Source organism: Centrocercus urophasianus, unplaced genomic scaffold (assembly GCF_019232065.1).
Source record: "Centrocercus urophasianus isolate 14NV4802_14NV808 unplaced genomic scaffold, USGS_Curo_1.0 seq_10, whole genome shotgun sequence".
NCBI classification, from domain to species: Eukaryota; Metazoa; Chordata; class Aves; order Galliformes; family Phasianidae; genus Centrocercus; species Centrocercus urophasianus.
In genome coordinates this window covers 48201788-48223399 of record NW_024884142.1, presented here as the reverse complement: position 1 = coordinate 48223399, position 21612 = coordinate 48201788, and the positions used below count along the sequence as shown (strand labels likewise).

The 21612-nt window shown below is 40.6% G+C and overlaps 1 protein-coding gene across 2 annotated transcripts; it reads right to left on the bottom strand.

Moving 5' to 3' along the window:
• Nucleotides 1-3200: 3200 nt before the first annotated feature.
• Nucleotides 3201-16146, bottom strand: TBPL1 (TATA-box binding protein like 1). 2 transcript variants are annotated; one of them, XM_042822379.1, is made up of 7 exons: nucleotides 16061-16146; nucleotides 9743-9929; nucleotides 9071-9153; nucleotides 7869-7932; nucleotides 6172-6275; nucleotides 5991-6085; nucleotides 3201-4429 (listed from the first exon to the last, which is right to left on the bottom strand). In XM_042822379.1, the coding sequence occupies exons 2-7, from the start codon at nucleotides 9875-9877 to the stop codon at nucleotides 4359-4361; spliced, it is 552 nt and encodes a 183-aa protein (XP_042678313.1). In that variant the 5' UTR covers nucleotides 9878-9929; nucleotides 16061-16146; the 3' UTR covers nucleotides 3201-4358. The 2 variants fall into 2 exon arrangements, with proteins under 2 accessions (XP_042678313.1, XP_042678321.1); XM_042822387.1 differs by lacking the exon at nucleotides 16061-16146 and having other exon boundaries at nucleotides 9743-10072.
• Nucleotides 16147-21612: the final 5466 nt, after the last annotated feature.

Sequence of the window (21612 nt, the reverse complement as noted above, 5' to 3'; positions counted from 1 at the left end):
CCATGGGAATTGTCTTCTCAGAGACAGAGATTTTGGCTTCATGGTGAGCTTTTGTGAGCTTTCCCCACACACAAACACTTAGTGCAGAAATAAATAAGTAAAAAAAAAAAAAAAACAACAGTATTTTTGAAGAAGGCATAGTTCCAATGCTGTTTAATTGCAGACTCTAACAGTTTCAGGTACCTCTAAAGGTAGTATTACGAGGTCAAGGGCCTTTTTACTCCTCACAGCTTTAGTCTTAATTGTAATCACTTAATTGTAGTGATGTAGACTTACATAGCCTAGTAAATGTAGCCATAATTATGCCTCTCTTTTATAACAAAGCCTGCACATCTGATGACACAGAATTAAGAGTTACAACTTCCAACTAAATATTAAAATACAGGTGTAGCAGAAATGCTAAGTCATGGCCTAAAGCTGTTTGAGCACCTGGTGGGAAGGCAGGGCCAACCCAGGGGAGCTCAGGTGAATGCAATGCACCTCAGTGACTGGAAGGGGTGAAGTCAGGATCTACCCCTTCCCAGACCTCATTTAAGGGTAGGCAGCGGAGGTGAGAGCATTGTCTGCTGGAGAACCCTGCCTATCTGAGGCCTTTTAAAGGTAGGGAGCTCTTTTCCTTAATTTCTGCATTTGTTGTGCTTGGGCCTGTTCTCATTTGCAGAAGCTAAAGACTTGGCCACCCTGCTGTTATTGTGATACTTTCCATCTCATTATAGCATTACAGCAGGGCAAAAAGAGGCATCTTATGCATCACATCCCTCTGAAGGCCTACCCAAAAAGTTTCTGAAGATCTGGAATTATTCACTGACTTGATTAACAGAGTGGATTACAGAACAAATGTGCTTATTAAATTTGCAGGCAGTGTTAAAGTGAGAGGGACTGTGTTAGAACTCAGAGCTTAGGAAAGTTCTGAGAAGGCTACGAAAAAAAAAAAAAACAGTGTAATTGCAGAAGGGTAAATGCCAATTTCTCTGGTTATGCTGTCTAACTACAAGTCAGTGAATGAGAAAATGGGGATCAGAACATGCAGTTAAAGATCTAGTGGCCATGGCAACTCAAAAGCTAGCAATGAGTCAGTTCTCATTCTGCTGCAAAAACGAGTCCTTAGTAGGTTGTATAAATAGAACTGGCTGTTCTCTCAAAGGAATGTGAAATAGACTTCTTATGGTACTGCTAGTGCTACAGCTGAGCACTGTGCAGAGATTTGTGTGTGATCCGAATGGAGAATCTAGGAGAAAACAGGTAGAACTATGGAAACCAAGGCTATTGAGGAAGAACTGATTGACTGACAGGTTTAATCTAAATGTAAGGAGAGGCATTGTGTCTGTATGTACAGAAATAAACAGCATCAGCAACTCACAGCTGGGACCTGCAGTTTCCCAGTACTGACTGAGAACACAGTGATATCCCTGAAGATGAGTGTACACCACCAACTTCATCATCTGTGGTTTTAGGATGTTTTTGTCACAAACAGACTGAGTCTCCCTTGGAGATAGAAATATACATTTCAAGAAATCTTTTATTTACTATCATTCTCTTTCTTAGTGCTACCCTGTCTGCAGGTTTGGTAGGGTGCTTTTTGGCTCACTTATTGATTATTTTTACAGTCTCAAACAAAACTAAATCAGCACTACAGTTAATTTAGCATGAATCTAAGAAACACATTATAAGAAACTATTCCTATTTTAGAATAGGTCCCTCAGTTGAAAGATACCTACAAAAATCATATCCTCCAGCTGCTTGACCACTTCAGGACTAACCAAAAGCTAAAGTGACCAAGGGCATTATCCAAATGCACGTTGAACACTGGCAGGTGTGGGGCATCAAGCACCTCCCAGTCCATTTACCATCCACAGGGAGCTGCAGAGGGCAAGGAGAGGTTGCCTCTGAGCCTCCTCTTCTCTAGACTGGACAACTCAAGTACTACCTGCCTACCCTCATAGGTGACAGGTCTGGGAGGCATGTCCTGCTTTGCTGCTCTCCTCTGAATGATTTTGAGGACCTTAACATCACTTCTATATTGTGCAGTCCAGAGCTGAACAGAATATTAAAGATGAGGCCACAACAGTGCTAAACATAGCAAGAGAATCTCTTTTAACTATCTGGCTATGCTGTTTAATGTACCCAAAACACAGACTGTCGTCTTGGTTGTTAACTCATGTTGAGCCTGCTGTCACCAGCACCCTCAGGTCCCTTCCTGCTGATCTGCTTTCTAGCCACTCCTCTCCCAGTCTGTCCCTGTACCCAATATTGTTGTGTCCTTGCTACAGGAAATCACATACGGCCCATGAAGAGCTCAAACCCACTGACACACTAACAAACTGAGCTAACCAGCCCAGCTGGACATACATTGTAGGTTATAACACCTCTTTCTTCCTACAAGAGGTGGATTTCTTACTACACCATGATGTTAATTAGAAAAAGTTTTCTTTCATCATATATAAATTTAGGAGACATACGTGCTTCATAAAAGCTCCAGAATTTCACTGGTATCATTCAAGTGTTTCAAGATTTGATCTGAAAGAGCCAAGCCTCACCCACTGTACCTACTGTAGGTACAGCGGCCAAATTCTCATACATCAGTATAGCAATATATTCTGTTACTGAAAACCTCATACCATTTTGTTAATTGTTCAAATGCCTTTTTAAAAATTATACTAATACAAGTTCAGTGTTCCCTAATGGTAGTTTGTTCACTGCTGTGATGTTACACAAAAATACTGTCAGGAGTGCTGTGGTTCATGCTGTCTGTCTTCTGTACTAACTTGAGAGGTCACACATAGCAAGCATTCCTTTGCATATGTTTTAACAAGAGTTCTGTGGCTGTGGAACTCTACTTAGTATTTCATAGTCACAAATCCTTTGCTTTGTTACCTTCACTGATCTAAAAAAGGCTTTTATGAGTATATCACTTTTGTTCTGAAGGGTATGACTGAGCACTTCATAAACAGCTCTTCCCATAATTTCTGCATGGAGACACAGCAGATACCCAACTTCTATACCACCCCTCAGACAGACAGTATGCATTATACTAGGCATTTTCTTTTTCAGGATATTCTGCCAGTTTCCTTCCACAACACAAGGTGTCTGCTAGTATAATAACAGTTAGTTGTTCAGTTTGCAGGACCCACACGATCACATATTACTTGCAGCACAAGCTGTAGTGTTAAATGTCTTCATTCAGGGAAAAAAGACATACATACATTTATACATATTTATTTTAATTTTTTAAAAGTAGCATTTGCAGTTTCTTTTAAGCATTCACCTCTCTTTTGCTTCAAATGTGCACTTATTGAAACATCTACTGGCTTCCATGTCCAAGATTCATACCTATAATAATACATGCCAGAATCAAGCTTCATTGCTTGTTGGCAGCCTCCTGTCATGAAAATATTATACAGTAACTTGAGTGTAGGAAAGGCCTATGTTTGTCATCAAGCAATAGGCTGGGACTGGATTAGTCTCCTTGAGTCCAAGGGTAACAATGCTTTCCAGAACACTGAAGCTCACATAGTAACTTTTGTTTCCTTTTGTATCCAGTAAGTGAACAAGGTGGTTGATTTTTCTATGGTAGCTTCTTTAGTTGGTAAGATTTCCTCAACATCTACAGCAAAACACCAGTTGTAGACTTCAATTATTTAGAAATGTCATCTTTTAACAGCAAGAAAATACTTGATCTGGCATGTAGTTAAGCGAACTGGGAACAAACCAAATTTCATCCTCAGATAAACATATGTAACTACTATAGATTTTGATCTAACCCACACACAAAATTTTACACATACTACAAATAGAAACAGAAGCTATCAGCAAAAGACTATCTTACATTGTTTCAAATTAATTTGCAACTATACAATTTTAATGTAATAGAAAAAGGAAAGGAATATAACAGAACAGGTATGAAGAGAAATATTTTCCAAACTTTTATTTGTGCACATTCATCAGGTGAAAAAGATAACTTTTACAGCTTCTTTGGTGCCCAATATTCAGCATACAAAAATGTAAAAGACTATTCACAAATAAAACACAAGCTCAAACTGAAAAAAAAAAGTTTTTAAGGTAGTGCACATCGTGACAGCTTTGCTTATGAATACACAGAAATTACTGCAAAAATAAATAGAATGTCTTTTTAAAAGCAGCAATTTCATATCTTGTAAACTTCTGTTTTTACAATACAGCACTGTTAAGAGTAAAATCCAAAAGGACTGGAGTTTATACTGTGGCCATGAACAAGAAAAAAGTCTGTATTCCTCTGCTATAGTTGGTCCAGTTTTCCTTTTTGCTTTTAGTCCAATGTGCAGCAGTCTTTAAAGGTGCTTGGTTAGGGAACCTAACCATCAAGTGGTGAGTTATAAAACTTATTTTCTGCTTTCAAACACGAAGGGGTAAATCTGCTCCACAGCACTGGCGACAGCCTTTACGTTTGGCCCTGAGATATATTAAAAAAAGGAAAAAAAAAAAAAAAAAGCAATAGGAAGAGAAATAAATCAGACCATCATGAATTAAAACAACTGTCTTTAACAATTTTAGCTACCATAACTTTAGTTTGTAAACAAGAATAATTTCTCCCAAATTAAGAATCTCCCATCACTTCTACTTACAAGAGAAAGACTCTAACGTGGATGCTGTAAGATGTTCCACTCTGGCCAATGGCTAGAGTACAAATAAACACTATTGATTTCCTTACAAGTTTCATATTTCTTAATCAGTCAGCCCAGGGAAGATTGTAGCAGCTGAGTGTCAGAAATAAAGGAAATAATTTTACTTACACTACTCTTCTAGGAATTTGCACTACCCAGATTTGTATGAGCTAGCTACACTTAATTCTTCTTTTAAATAGCCACCAACAAAAATTAATGCTAAATAATGCTGCATTTAATTTAAGTATGTTTCAAGCAAATTTATCTTTGAAAACTTTTCAATCTTGATTTTGCAAATAGCTCCAAACATTCATCTCAAGACATCTGCAAGCCAGAGAGTGATTATTATCTCAGGATGAAGCAGCTGTGGGGTATCTGATTTATCAACATTTGAGGAAAGAAAACAAACTACCAGTGCTTTTTAATGGAACTAGATTCTTTTCCACAACAAACAACTGAGGTCATAAATGAACAAGCAATGCACATGCCAAAAGAAATTCATCCTGGATAGAAGTTTGGTGATGTATGATAAATGAAATCAGCTATTTCTCAAGTGATTCAATGCCTGAGTACACAATTTCTTTTTACTCTCCTTTTGGACTTCAGAAGTTAATCTCAAGTAGAAAGAACTATTCAAAATGCCTCCCCAAAATCACAAATAACTGGCTACATCTTATTTATATAATCTGGGAAATACTGTTTTAACTCACGTGCTAAGTTAGGAAGAAAATGGAGAGGACCAGGATTATTCTTGTTTTCAAACAGACTTAAATGTTCACTTAAGCTTAGGTGAAAGCCTATAATATTCTCCACCTTCTAGACAGATGCTGCACCCTTCTCTAAGTTGTCTGCTACTGTACAAATACAAGCTCAAGAGACAGCCTTCAGGAAGCAGCACTGAGACACAAACTTACAGAAAGGCTAAATCTCATTAAGAAGATGATGTGATGCCCTGAGTCTTCTAAGACTTCAGGGAAGCTCAAGCTCCCAATTTATCTTAAATCTAATTTCTAGTTCAACCAGTTCAGAATACATGCTTCAGTGTAGCTTACAGTATTATGAAGATTTAAAAAAAAATAAAAATAAAAAAGGAAAAAATAAAATACAAACAAATGAAGCCCTCAGACCTTGTCCACTCAAGGTAATTTTTAAGCCTATCAATCATAACATTTTCTACGTAACTCCTCTGGAATTTGGCTCTGAAACAATTTAGATGAAAGCACTGGGAAACAAAATCCACTCCATCTACTCAACATATCTTTTGACTATTTTGAACATCATCTTTTCCTAACTAACTGTCCCTGAAGTTAAATATTCCCAACAAGTCAAATATTTATGGCATCAAAATACCTGTAACTGTGATACTGCCAGTTGAAAAAATCTGTAAGGTAGCTCTGAGAGTTTTTATTCTGTAGCACACAGCAGGATGAAGTTCTGGTTCATAACTAGAAAACAAAATAAGAGGTCAAAACTCAAAATGAAAAGCTTAAGAGGTACACAAGCACTGTTACTTTTTAAAATCCTACCGTACCTAGCATGAGGTCTGTTATTCTTCGTAAATTCTGGCAATCTGATCTCAAAGGGCATGTTGCACACTGCTAAAACATTCACAACTTTAAAATCTGTGAAAATTACCTTTTTAAAAAGAAAGGAAAGAGTAATTAAAAATTCAATTCATAGAGAAGCAGAGATGTATGCACTGCAAAAAATCTTAAACGAGTACTATAAGAATACTAGTTAATAGTATTTTGATCAATGTGATTAATGCATTTCTGATAAGAGTTTAAAGAGCACTTAATAGATTCAAATCATTTACTTTATCCTTCTATAGTATAGTAGTTGTTGAACTAGGTATTTCACAGTTCTACTATGTGGTTTTAGTACAATTTACTTTAAGAATGAGATGCAGGAACAACTCATCGCTATCCTAAACACATCAAATTTGAAAGCAAACTAAAATAATTCATGAGACATCAAAGTAAGCAAAAAAAAAAAAAGTTTCATTGTTACAAGAATTCTCTGCAATATGGAAAAGCGTCTTTAGTGTTTCATTGCTATAAATGATTTTATTAAAGGTAGGAATAAGAAAAGACAAAAATTTCTTCATTTTAAATCTCCACTCTGGCAACCTCTTCTTTACAGTCTTTGACATTCTGCAGCCTACCACAGACCACTGACATTGTAATTCTCCATTCATGGCTATTCTACATTAAAGTAGCCAACAGACAACACCTAAACAAGTGCATTGATCAATAGTCAATATTAGTAAGATCACTGGAGAATATTTCAGTGTATTTGAAACAAATTAAACAGAAAGTGATCATTCCTCAGTCAAAACTTTTAAGAAGTATGAGTGGAGGCAAAAAACCTTATAAAAAAGTCAACTATTACTTCAAACCTTAAAGTACATTCCACTTAAACCACTCACTTTATTACAAAACTTTGTGCACCTACACTGGAGGCACCGTTCATCTCCCAATAATCCAATGTTCCGCTCTAGCTTTTAGAGCCTGGTTCTAATGTATACATTAGCAATAAAATTGCCTAACTTCTGCTTGGGTTGAATACAGCCTGAATGGGATAGCCTGTCGGTAAACACAGATTGTGGATAAACAGCACAACTGGCTATCAGGAAGTTTTAAAACACATTTTCATACTCTGAGTCATTCATAACCCTTACAACGCAGTTGAAGTAGTATTTTTGACTAGTAACTGTAATCCAAATAGAAAAGAGGAGCTTCATGCCCTGACTTTTTCATTTGACTTAGTTTCAGCTGTGCAATCTCAACACAGCAGCATTTCCCTCCACTGCAATTAACAGGGCTAAAATGTGCCCTAAACAAGATAGACATGCATTTGCTATTCCACCATAAATGAAGGAAATAGTCTTCAAATGACAGCTTGGTTTATACATTTCAGCACTTCTTCCAAATGAATAGAAAAATACATTGTAAGATTCAAGAAACAATTGCGGGTGGTTCATTTAACAAATACTGTTCATTAGCCAGAGAAAAAGCACAATTCTAAGCTGCCAAATGAAACTCAAATCCACTAAGTAAGACAGATTCTCTTCGACAGCATCTGGAAAATGTATTCTGTAACAAAAGGGGCATCTGAGTGAAAACATGCTGGTTGCCGAATTGTTAAGTTCCCCCATACTTTTGTTTTCCAAAAACAGTGTTTACCAGCATTGCTTAAGTCACACAATTCCATTTTCATTAGAATTACCTGAAAACCTAGTTTCTGTAGACAACGAGCTAATCGTCTGGCACCAAATTTAGCTTCTTCTTCACTGTAAAGCAGACAATCTAGCATTAATAGAGTATATATTTATGTTCACACATACTATGTAGATAATCAGAGTATAAAACAAACCATTATGCAAGCATTAAGTGTGATCACGTGGACAGCTGTTTATTTCATCCAGCTGTACATATCAAATTCTATTTTCACTGTCTAGATATTCAGTCTTCAAATATGGTATAAAGAATTCTATTTCACCGCTCAGTTCGAGTCAGTAGGAGCTGCAGTGGAAGTCATACTTTGATCAAACATAAATGCTCCTAAGAGACAAATATGACCACAAGCAGCCTGAATTTGGCCATCCTGACTTGGTGGTTACTTTTCATCCCACTCTCCTTTACAATGGGTGTGCTAACTTGCCTGGAGGTATACAAAAGAATGCAGTGTTTAACATTCCTACTAGTAGAAAGCACAACATAAAGTTTAAGAGAAAAGCTCACCATACAGTTACATAGCGTGCAGGGTGAAAGGAAAAAAAAAAAACCAACAACTCTATCATTTGAATGTTAGTACTGACCAAACATTCTCCATTTTGAGATGGAGAACACACACAAAAAGCATACAGATTTATCATTGTATCTTATCCACAGTGTGGACACATCTCAAGAGGAACTTAGCCTAATGAGCCTTAATGGGTTCAGTGAGTTTCTGTATCTGAATTAAATTTGCTCTTGCTTCTTTCCAGTCCCTCAGTAGTATATAACCTAATTAAATTCAGGTAGGTTTTCATGTAATAATAAAAGAGACATTCCTTAAAAAACATCATCCCTTTCTAGATTTCAAGTTCTGGCTTAAAACAACAACAACAACAACAAAATATATATATATATATATATATATCTTAGAGAGTTTTCAAGAGAAATCACTAGGATTTTTTTTTTCATAAAGTAGTTTTTCCAACTGTTCTTCCAGAAGGCTGAAATGAAGTTTCTTAAGATTTCAATTTGGTCCAAGGCAGACACTGCATAGATAAATTCCTCCCAAATGCTTAGTTGGCAAGAATGTGATACAATGTGAGAGAATATTAACAGTAGCAAGCACTGCCTCTTGCTAACTTCCTCATCTGTAACATTATGTTTTAAAATACACATCAATTTCATCCACAGAAAAGATTTTCATGAACTCACCTTGTGGCTCCTGTGCAAATAACTTTTCCTGAGGACCAAATTGTGGCTGTAATCCTAGGTTTTCTAAGTTTCATTAATACTTTCTGAAAAGGAAAATGAAAGCGAAGCATTGGGAATTAGTTCAATTTCATACTAAGGAAAAAAAAATTACACTAATAATATTCTCTTTATTTTTTATAAGTCTTGAACCGTTCCTTTCATCTCTTTCAGCAATTACAAAATAAGCTCCTGAGAATAGCTAAATAAACATGCACTGAATTAGCCGTTCAATTCTAACACAACAGATTGAAAGTTACCCTCCCCTAAAAAAAAAAAAAAAAAAAAAACAAAAAAAAAAAAAAAAGAAAAAAAAAAGCTGAAAGCCACAGCACCATTATTATTATTTTTTGTTATTATTATCTCAACTATCACACTGCTAATTCCTTATCAGGATAAGTTTTCTGTGAAAAGAAAATCGAATTTGGAGGAGACAAACTAGATCCGAATGCATAGAAGGTCTCATCAGATATCTTAATAAACAGGCTTAGCATTTGACATGACTTGTTAAGCATTCTGCATAACTACAGAAATAAAATTTCTCTATCCATCATACGTGGATATCAGATACATGAAGTTTTAGCTTAAGGAACATATACATAAAAACAGATAACTGTGTTACATTAAATCTCTTACCCCAACATCACGCTTGTATATCACATTTGCTCCCTCTAATGCAATCTTTCTCAAGTTTAAATGACATCTTGTTCTAAAAACACACACTACATTTGTGATTAAAATGTCCAATGCAACATCACTGTCTGCATCCATTGGGGTGATTTACAACTCAGTTCTCACACCAGTTCACCATGAAGATCACATCCTGAGAATGAAAACAACAAAATTAAGCATACCAGTAGAAAACTGTCTATTAACACTGTTCTTGTATACACTCATCCCTTAAATGAGACAAGAAGCAGAAGTGACTACAGTCTGACTCATTTAAGTTCACTGTGTGTGTGGGGGGGGGGGGGAGGGATGTCTGCATCCTGTGCACTACAAAATAGGAGGCTGTTTGTTTGAAGCCACGTTGCCAGACTTAACAGACATAAAATGTATGTACTTTATTTTTAAATCTACTGGTTAAATATGTTACAGCTCTTAGCAACTATATTAGGACACTGCAAAGCTTATTAAAACATTTTCCATAGCTTCAAAGGATAAATGAGAAATGAGCTGAGGAATGAGTTGATGATGTCACTAGACGCCTTGGGAAAATGCATTTCTCTCACTGCTTACATTGATAATTCTGAACAGCTTATCATTTCTATTGAAATAGATGAGCCTGCTGAGTGACTCTGAAACTCAGAAGTTACACACACTACAGCCTGCAGACAGTCTGCAACCAAAGTTTACCCACTTCTCCCCCAGCATTCTAGGCTAAACTCTCCAAATGTAAGAGCATGGGGTGAACTATACAGACTATCCTGATGGCAGCAACAGGCCATGAGACATAGGAGCCTCTAATCCCCTTTTGCTCTGCCACAGGAATGACACAGAACAAGCATACGCTATGCACACAGAAAAATCAAATGTTTCTAAGGAACAGCATGAGTGTTACTATGAAAGTACAGGACAGCCACCCAGCACACAGCACAGCAAACCTAACACAGCAAGGAACTGCTCAGTCTGCCTATGCATGCCAGGGGTGATGCTCCTACCAAACACTTTGACTAGAAGAAGACTGTGAGACAGGGGCAGGCATATTGCTCAATGCCATCCTGCAACTGATGGCATCGCTTCTGTAAGCACACTACAGCCAAGATGGCTGGCATTTCAGATAAATTCCAGATGAAGTGGAATTCCACCTTTTGGAGAAAGGTGGGGGAAATAAAGAGCAAGAACATTGGTATAAAGTGAAAAGGACTAATATACAAAAATATCAGAGCTTATTAAGGAATTTTTCTTTGTATAAGAATGTAAAAATGTTAGTTCTCATCCAGGAGAATGAGGTTAAGCACAGAGCAGCCTGAGGGTTAGAGGCAATAGTACCCCAGATAGCTCTTGTTGCCACTCATGTAAAATGTTAGTAAAATTTCACCCCACATGAATCCCTATAGAAAGCAAAGGCCAAAATCAAAGAAACTGTCAGATACGCAACACGCTCTATGCAGTCACTGCCATCGAAAAAGCAGAAGACTACGTATCAAAAACACCCATACACATAACACAATGCAATGCACATTTATAATCTTATAAATCTTTTGGTTTATGTATCAAATCTACAAGACACAAACTTACCAATGTTATTATGGATTATATTTATCATTATTTCCACCTTCCTAAACGTCATAATAAAACTCACTGCCAACACAGAATAATGTACAATGCAGATGTGTGTAATGCACTTGATAAACTGCTGTGACAGTCACCTTCTCCTGTTGAGCAGCTGGCTCCCAGCTAAAAGAATTATTCTATAATTATTGGTTTGTCCAATATAAGAAAAGGAGAGGCAGGTGACTAACACAGAAATCGATGAAGAAATGGCAAGATAGGGAGGAAACCAAAGGCAATGTGTGGGGGAGAGAAGGCAGAGAACAAACAGTTACTAATTAGTATTCCCAGATCTTTTTTTTCTTTTTTTTTTTTTTTTTTTTTTTAAATTCAAAATTATATGAATCCTATGCAGTTACAAATGACTTGTTCCATCTGGTTTTGCTGGACTACTACAGATTGGGTTAGCAATTTATGGCACTGGATCCAAAGATAGCACACGTGCAGATTTTGAACAGCACGCAGGCAGGGACAGCGTAGAGAGAGGAGCTGGAAGCCATGGCATCCTGAGAGAGGCATTTGTTTTCCATCCTGGCTCCATGTCCTGACTTTTGCTGAGATCACTTACTGGAACCCAGGAACTAATGCTAGGCAAGAAGATAGCTGCAATGGGCACTGTTTCCCAGATTTCACCATGTTCCTACTGGCACATTCAATCTTCACAGTCTGTAAGAATAATGCCATCGTGCAGATGAAAAGGTTCCTAACTGCTAAGCAAACCATAACACTGTATGAGGATATCCCCATGAAACACTGGCAGTTTGTCTTAAATAGAACCTAGGAGAAAAGCTTTAAGGACAAAAAAAAAAAAAAAATAAAAAAAAAAAAGCAATTGAGAGACATGAAAATCACATCTCAAAAGGAAAAGATCTATCACTAAAGGGAAATTTACAGGAAAAATCTCAGCGTAAAAATGTTGTGGAACTGTCTGTAAGAAGGTTTTGAGAAACTATGATGTATCTTGGTTAGGTGTACAAGTTACTTCAATGAGTTTTAAGGGAGAAAAATCGTAAGATATTAGGGTACCATACCCCCATTTTCATTAGCCACATTCTGAAAGCTCAAGACAACAGATATATAGGGAGGACCTTTTTAAATCTGTAATCTAATTTGAGCTGTAGCTAATATTCTAGACTGTGGTTTGCAACATTCAGTTAAAAAGTGACAGAATTTTTCATAAAAGCAGTTATGTAAACACAGCATAAGAATTGAAAAACTGCCTTTTTGTGACTGTAGCATTTTCTGATCTACCAAAAGAAGATCACTGAAACACTTCACTCAAATGCTGAACATTTCAAATATTCGCTATGACATTTCTCCATTTGCACTAAGATGACTGCATTTGCTGCTGCAAATACCACCCAAATTCCTTCAAAATCTGAGCGTGGACAATTTCAAATTCAGCACGTCCATTCTCATTTAGCACATAAATACAGCACCAACCTCTTCCAAGGCATGGTTTAGAATTACTAGATGAAACAAGCTGCTTCTATACTTGGATGCTTCTGCTGAACAGTGAGCATAACCTGCTACAAGCTCTGCCTCAGGTGTTCATTTTGATGTTTCATGCTGTATCAGCAACAAAGAAAAAATTGTTCAGAAAAAGACGTGCTCCTTCTTCAGGAAGTCTTAAAGAAATCCAAATGCACAGCAACCACTTCAACAGAAATTAATGATTTAAAAAAATACTAATATATGCACCACATAAAAACACCCCAAACCATCTTTACAAAAAATAGTGTAAGAAGGTTCATTAAAAAAAAAACAAAAAAACAAAAACCTGTTCTTTCTTCTGTTTCTCTCCAGTAGCACAACCAGCTGGAACACACAGTTGTAACCAATGCTTTGATGCTCCTCTTCCCAAGTTTTCCCTTCTCATCTCTGATTATTGATGCACCCTACTGCATCCCATTCAAGGCCAGGTTGGATGGGGCCTCAGGCAGCCTGATCTTGTGCCAGCCCTGCTGGCACAAGAGGGTTGGAAGCAGATGATCTCTAAGGTCCCTTCTAACCCAAGATGTTCTATGATCCCTTATGGGTAGCTCTGATCCATTCTCTTATTTTCCAAATTGAATTTCTACATGTCTGTTTCGTATCTGCAAACTAGGAAAAATAATCTTGTCATGCTTTTAGAAAGACATCTTGATATTAAGGAACAGTCTTATGTATGTGCCTTTCAATATCCTGTATTTATGCACTTATATTTGCAGAGCAGTGGGACTGAGTAAAAACTTAACATCTGGTTCTTTCCTGTTTAGGGTTCACAAATTCCAAGTTGATTTCACTGAGCTCAACTTATGTTCTCCTGATTAATATCACCCAAAAGTTCTCTCATCTGAACCTTAAACTTTTGGCAGCTTAAATCCCATTTCAAAAGTATGTTCTGCCAGCCACTGCTAATTTAGTAACAGGCTAAAACAGAAGATAAAATCATTTACTTTTCTACGCACACAGCTTTACTTTTGTATTGTACATTTCATTCAGCTTTCTCCAGAGCAAGTAACAAGTAACATATTTGAATTCAAATTTTCTTGTATGAATGCAACAGAATCCACACCAAGAGTGAAAAGATACATAAATGCATCTTCACAAAAGTTTGTATTATTCTATTTTATCATAGACATTTTGAAAGCTTGTTCTCTCTTTTAAACACGGATGTCAGGGAAACCAATGGAATACTGTCATTAAGGAGAGAAAAAAAAAAGGAGGAAGAAAAGCAAATAGATCAAGCAAAGAACCTCAAAATAAGAACAATAAAAACTAATCTCAAGAATATTTGGCTCTAAGAAGTAGTGCATTCTACCCTGAAACTAAAGAAACTTCCCACTTTAGAGTAAGAACATTTTGAAGGAAGGAGAGAGAAAAGGATTGCACACTGCAATTCTTGGACAAAGCATTACCCATACATCCTCAATTAGGATCAAGGCCATACTATTTTTGAAACTATATAAACACACACAGAGAAACACACCCTGCACTGAAATCTTGCAATCTAAAAAAAGCCAGCTTGCTCTGACTTCCAAAAAAAATTCCAAACCAACACCACTGTCATTATCAAAGAGAAAGAAAAGTCACTAGGGAAAGGGTATAAAAACAAAGTAATATTTTAAGCTTTTGGCTACCTTTAAGCTGAGAAACTCAGAGTTATGAAGGTAGATGATGGGTACCTAACAACGGTGATGCTAACATCAGAAAAGCTTTATGAACATATCTGTCACACCAGCAGAAGGACAAGCAACTTGTACTGGTTATTTTTAACCTAAGCGCTTTGCCAACCAATTCCAAAACCTGTTCCAACAGCCCAGTGGACAGCGTTCCCAGTGGAACATACCACTGTTGCTGTTGGCATTCCAACAAATAGCTTGAAAAGCATTTTTTACTAAGTTATCAAAAGAGCCCAGGTGAGAATGAAGAACACAAAACACAAATCCTAGTGGGATCCAGGAGATAATTAATTCCATCCTCCTGTTCGCGTTCGGGCCGTGGGGAAACAGGTCCACACGAACGAGAGCTGACAGACCTGAGGTCTGCTTGAATCCTGGAATACAACACTATCACAGCGATCGGTGGACGACTCCCAAGAAATGAGGGCAATACTGCTACTGTCTGTCCACGAACCCTCTGACTCAATCAGCTTTCTAAGTGTCAGAGCCAGAGACACGTACTTTCATTTTTTATTGCCTCCAGTGGCAAGTCAAATTGTTCTAAAAGGGATCATTACCTTCAGACTAGCTCTTTCCAACTTCTGAGATTTACAGTCGCATGACTGTTTCCTATGGAACCAAAGCACATACAGCTTGGAAGAAATTTTACAAATACGTGCAAAAATAGCTGAAGTGGACATTTGTCCAAGAAGAACAACACAAAAAACCATTATACCTTCAATGCCTGGGACAAGTAGGACACAAATTTCCCATTCTGCTTTGGATTCTTTCGAGTTAGACTATTGTGTGCCCACAGACCCAGGGTCTTCCAACACAAATCCAGCTACAGAAATAAAGCCAAGCTGCTTACAGAGCTAGATGAGAAAGCCTGCTTTCAGAGAGTAACTTGTAACAGGCCATTTTCCTCACGTTCTTCCCATCAAAATAAATCTGCTCATAGCCAGAGTGAGAATCACTCTGCCTCCAGCTCTGTGCCACTTCTCCCTCAAAGCATCAAGCGATAGCCCAGCTCCAGGTGTTGAGAACTACCAATTCGATCTCAATAGCTAGATAGGTAGAAAACCGTCCGAAGTGCAATAAAAGCCTGGCCCAACAGGCTCGGTGGCCGTTCCACACTGACAAACTAGTGAGAAAAACACAAAACCTGAACGACTTAGAATAAAGGGCACGTCGCGTGTTCCCTTTCTACCCGCCTCAGCTGAGAGAACTCTGCTAGCCGTGCTGCCGAGCCCGGCACGTGCCCGTCCTGTGCCGCAGCACTCAGGCAGCAATCGCCCCCTGTGAGCCGCGTCCCGGAGTTCCCAGCCAAGCACAGCACAGACAAAGCGCGGACACAAGGCCTCGCGCCCACCCGCTAGCCCACCCCGCACCGCACGCCCCGGGCGCCCCTCGGCACTTCGCCCCTTTAGGGGTCCCTCCCTCCGGCTTTCTCCACCTCCCGACTCCCGCCAGGGAAAGGGGCAGCGGAGGGAACGCGCCGACGCGAGGAGGGGAAGCCGAAGGCCGCGCTGCCTACCCCCGCAGCAGGAAGGGGCGCGGGCTCCCAGCGGCCGCCCGACGGAGCCGGGTCCCTCGGGCAGAGGCTAGCGGTGGAGCCGGGCCCGCTAAGCGGCGGCCCGCGGGCGGCGGGGAAGAGCGCGGCCCGGCTGCACGCGGCAGCCGTTACCGTGCGGGCGGGAGGCGGCGGCTGGCAGGGTTGCTAGGCGCCCCGCCGCTCGCGCCCGGCGGCGTTCCGGATGACGGGCCGAGGCTCCGCGACAATAAACATCCCCCAGCGCCGCGGGCATAGACGCGACGCCGGCTAGAGCGGCCACCGGAAGTCGCTGCGGCGGGAGGGGAGGAAGGGGGCTGTGCCTGCGGCGCACTTCCGGTGCCGTGAGGGGTGTGTGTGTGTGTGTGTGTGTGTGAGTGCATGTGTGTGGGTAGGTGTGGGGGGGAGAGAGGGGGCTCTTGCTCGCGAGGGGTCGCCCTTGGCGCATACTACTGCGATAGGCAGTTGCGACAGGCGTTGTTTTTCAGCGTGCTGATTGGATCCTCCATAGTACAAAGCTGTAGTGCCAGGCCGTGGTGCTTGAGCGGAACGTTGGGCCCGAAGAAAGAAAATGGTGGCAGTGTGCCATGGTGCATACCACGCTGTCCCACTTCTCCAGGTCTATGGGGCTGTAGGTATCTAATGCCACCTCCATGCTTCCACCAGCAGGAGATGCTGTGATAGCAGTTGTCACGCTGGAAGAGGACAGGAGACGCCACAGGCATGGGCCAGCCTGGGAAGGGTCTCTCAAGTATTCCCCTCCAGCTGCTGGCGTGAAGCATTACCACGCTGCCTACCTGCGCTGCTGCACGCACCTCTCTGCGATATCCCGGCTGCCTGCTGCCAGCAGAGTCGGGGTACAGCAAAGTGGCTCTGAGATGACGTCTGAGAGCTGTGCTAGCAGCACCCAGAGCATGTTTCAGCTCCAAAGCTCGCCCTGTCCACACTCCAGTCCTCGCACACACGCTCAGTCGGAGGCCAGGCACGAACTGCCGGCCCGGGCTGCCGCGCCTGCGTTAAAGCAGCGTGTGCCAAGCAGTCAGAATGTGTCGCACAGAGGTGCCACAAACCATGGCTCGGCCATGTTGCCAGTCCTCGCTTTCACTGGGTGACATCACCACCCGTCCCACAGCAATGTTGCCATCCACTGCTTGCTCATCACCGTGCGGCGGCCTCACCTGCTGCACGCGTGCCAGCAGCACTGCAGCCTCGGCACACGTTCCTGGGCTTTCCGCAGCGCTGCTGCCTGCTCCATTCCCCCCCACCTGGGTGAACCTGATGAGGTTCAACACGGCAAAGTGCAAAGTTTTGCACTTGGGCCAGAGGAATCCCAGGCATCCGTGCAGGCTGGAAGGAGCGGTCCTTGAAAGCAGCCCTGTGGAGAAGGACCCGGGGGTCCTGATGATGAAAAACTTAATATGAGCCAACAGTGTGCTCTTGCGGCTCGGAAGGCAAATGGTATCCTGGGGTCCATCAAAAGAAGGTGGCCAGCAGGGACAGGGCGGTGGTTGTCCCCCTCTACTCTGCTCTTGTGAGGCCCCATCTGGAATACTGTGTCCAAGTGTGGAGCCCGCAGTACAAAAAAGACAGGGAACTGTTGGAGAGGGTCCAGAGGAGGGCCACTAGGATGATCAGGGGACTGGAGTACCTCCCTTATGAGGACAGGCTGAGGGAGCTGGACTTGTTCAGCCTGGAGAAAAGAAGGCTGCGGGGCGACCTCATTGCAGCCTTTCAATACCTAAAGGGAGCCTACAGAGGGGAGGGGAATCAACTCTTTGAAAGGGTTGAGATGTGTAGGACGTGGGGAAATGGTTTTAAGCTGAGGGAGGGGAGATTTAGGTCGGACATCAGGGGGAAATTCTTTACCCAGAGAGTGGTGAGGTGCTGGAACAGGCTGCCCAGAGAGGTTGTGGATGCCCCGTCCTTGGAGGTGTTCAAGGCCAAGTTGGATGGGGCCCTGGGCAGCCTGGTTTAGCATTAAACATGCAGGTTGGTGGCCCTGCATGTGGTAGAGGGGGGTTGGAGATTCATGATCCTTGAGGTCCTTTCCAACCCTGGCCATTCTGTGATTCTGTGATTCTTAGACTCATAGAATGGCTTGGATTGAAAGGGATCTTAAAGACCACCCAGTTCCAACCCTCTGCCATGGGCAGGGCTGCCCCCAGCAGCTCAGCTGCGCAAGGCCCCATCCAACCTGACGTTGAGCATCTCCAGGGATGGGGCACAGAGCTTATTTGGGCAGCAGTGCCAACGCCTCACCACCCATTCAGTGAAATATTTTCCCATCATCTAATCTAAATCTTTTCTCTTTTAGTTAGAAACCATTCACCCCCTTGTTCTATCATTATCTACTGTGTGATGTTTGGGAACTTGTGAATACTTGGGTTTGGGTGCTGTGGAACCAATTTAGGGCACAGCACCTTACTGAAAGAAAATGGTCTGGTTGAGTTCATAAAGACATGTCAGTCTGTGTGTGAGAAATGTATGTGTTTGTACATGTATTTATGGGTGTATAGTGCACAGTATTGACAATTGGATTGATGCTGGATTGACACTTTTCTGAGGATCTGAAACAATGTGTGAAGTGATTGTGGAATGGCTTTCATTAGGATAGAGGGAACAGTATGAAAATCTTCACAGTTGGAATGTTTTCCTCTGCTACGTTAAATTCAAAAATTGAAATTCATTGCTAAGTTCACCTGACGGAAGTAATTACTTTAGATTCTAACAGAAAGTATTGCAGCGGCTGCACAGATCGTTAACCCAAGCTTTGTCTTCCCGTTACGGGGGGGGGGGGGGAGCTGCGCTAACGCCAGCGCGCAGCATCACTGCCACCCTGTGGTTTTCTGCTGGAACGGATCCGTTTCGTTTCGGTGGAGACGGTAAAATGAGACTCGCTTTTGAAAACGGGAATTCTGGATTTAGGCAACTGTTACCACAGTAATATTTTTCCTGACGAAGAAATGAGCCCTTACTATGCCACAGTTTCAGCTGCTTTTTCAGCCTGAGTTTTCCCCATTTGAGCTGGGATGTGTTTAGGATCTCATCTCTAAATATATGCTTGGAAAATATGCAATTTTTGAAAGTAGTTGTGATCACAGTGTCATACAATGCAAATGAGGTGATTAGGCACTGTCTGATTTTATGTGTAAGTTCATCAGTTGTGCATACCATTTTATTTCAGACTTGTGCAGCTACAAAGCTGATTATCTTTAGCTGTGCCACTCGTGGTAAGCATGGTGCCAGCCAATTTCACCATTAATTTGTATTTGAGGTCTCCATCCCTGTTTGCAACTCTCTAGTCTCTGTGGCTGTGTGGGTGAGGTGTTAGTGATGTCCCACCTGCAGAAACAATGCATGCTCTAACTTCACAGATGCTGTACTGACATCTCACAGATAAGGCACTGAAGCCATTTCTGCCACTGTCTTGCTATGTAATTTTAAATTTTTCTATGCTTTTGTTTCTCAGTCAATTGTTTGGAAAGCAGAGAGGAGATGAAAATGTAAGGAGGCTGTTTACTATGCTTGAATGTTCTGTGATGTGGAATTGTGGGTTGCTTAGGACCATCAATATCAATATGAAGACACTGCACATATTTTTGTTTGGTAATTACAGCAATGGGAGTGAGCAGAATGCAATTTTATGACATTGTTATTCAAATGTAATTGCAGGTGTCAGTAAAAAAATAAAAATAAATAAAAAAAAAATAAAAAATTCAACAACCTAAAGGAAATGTATGGTTATTTGGATTTCTGTATTTTTGCAGGATCCATTTCCAGTCAGATAAAATCCAGCGCAAGGTAGACTGTGGGAAATTTGTAGGGTGGGATGAGAGAGCTGGAGGAGGCCCACAGTGAGGCTAGACTAGGATTGTTATGCAGCTGCTTAGAACTGTGAGCTCTGTGCAGAAGACTATATTCAAGTATTTGTTTCTGAGGAGGAGATACCTAGGAGCAATCCATATTTTGCACGTTCCATAGAAATGACATTTTCTGGAATGACCGTGAGCTAAATGCATATGATATTACAAGTTAATTATGAGAAAGCTGCCAAGCTGACAGCCAGCAGGACTTGAGCTTAAACCTGTGGCAAGAGATCAGCCAGGGAGGGAATCCCTTGCTCCAGGACTTCATTTATCAGATGAAATTATAAACTGTGTTTTCTCACACTTCTCTGATGATGAGGTCCATGTACAGTATGATAACTCCTGCTAGTACTATACTATATTAAAGTGTTACCTCCCTGGCATAAGTGGCACTAAAACCAACTCCACAATACTCAAATGTTCCATCAAGTTTTATGATATATATGATTTTATATTTTTTTATTCATTTTATATTAAAAAGTATACAGTATATGAGTGTATATAACAAGTAACATAGATACGCTACTTGATACAATAATATGAAAAAAAAATGATAGTGAAATAGTCTAAAATAAAAGTTGAATGATCAAGATGAGGTTTTTCTTTAGTAAACTTTAAAATGATTCAATACATATCTGTAGTTTTGTCCTCTACAACTGGAAAATACTTGTAGACTATGGTTAGCAGCCTTGGTTGACAATAATAGAGAAACATGATGAAAATTGTATAATTGGAAGAAGAGCACATTGTTGCCTAGATTGAGATCCTATGAATGCCTGTCAGGAACTCGAGCAAGTGTTCCTTCCTGCTCTTGTATGAGTGAGAACTCTTCTCTGAGCTGTTACACAAAGCTGCTTCCTGCATTCAGCATCTGTATTTCTAATGTTGGCTTATTGGGTTTTTCAGGAGTGACGATGAATTTTATTTGCAAGCGTATGACATCGTACAGCCCTCAGGCATCCGGCTCATAGAAGGCGTAAAAACTTCACCCAGATTGTGACTCAACCTAAAGCATTACTTTGGCCCTGCTGACTTGCATCCTGCCCCAGAGGAAGGATGTTAACACCTGTTAGTTGTTTCAAGCCTTTTGGCACATTTAAGCTGATGATTATCTCCATTTTAGATCTTTACATGAAGTGTAAGCGGAACTGCTTGGCATGGCACATGAGAGTATATCATAGAATCACGAGTCATAGAATGCTCAGGCTGGAAAGGACCTTAAAGATCATCAGGTTCAACCGCAACCTAACCATACTACCCTAACTCTAACAACCCTCCTCTAAATCATGTCCCTGAGCACCACATCCAAATAGTTTTTAGACACATTCAGAGCTAGTGTCTCAACCGCCTCCCTGGAGAGCCTATTCTGGTGCTTAACAACCCTTTCAGTAAAGAAGCTTCTCCTGATATGTCAAGAGTAGCACCTGTGAACACACAGCTCAAGTGGAAAGGGTGCTGTAGAGCTTAGTAGAGTTGAAGAACAAATGAACAGGAGTTTTGTGTTATTTCCAAGTATTATATCCAATAAATTTGGATATAATTTTGTTTAAATCTCATACTTCATCCTTGAACTTGGCCTCTTTCTTCTGATAACCCCTAGCCTACCTCGCCTGTTACTACTAGGTACAAGACTCACATAGCAAGGAGAGTCCCCACTAAAAATTTCTAGCC

Excerpts from the sequence above, each read along its gene's own strand:
- TBPL1 (XM_042822379.1), bottom strand. The coding sequence starts at position 9,877 with ATGGATGCAGACAGTGATGTTGCATTGGACATTTTAATCACAAATGTA. Across the intron at positions 9,154-9,742 it reads TATACAAGCGTGATGTTGGG|AAAGTATTAATGAAACTTAG; the intron begins GTAAGAGATTTA and ends TTTCCTTTTCAG. Across the intron at positions 4,430-5,990 it reads TGGCAGTATCACAGTTACAG|GGCCAAACGTAAAGGCTGTC; the intron begins GTATTTTGATGC and ends AATATATCTCAG.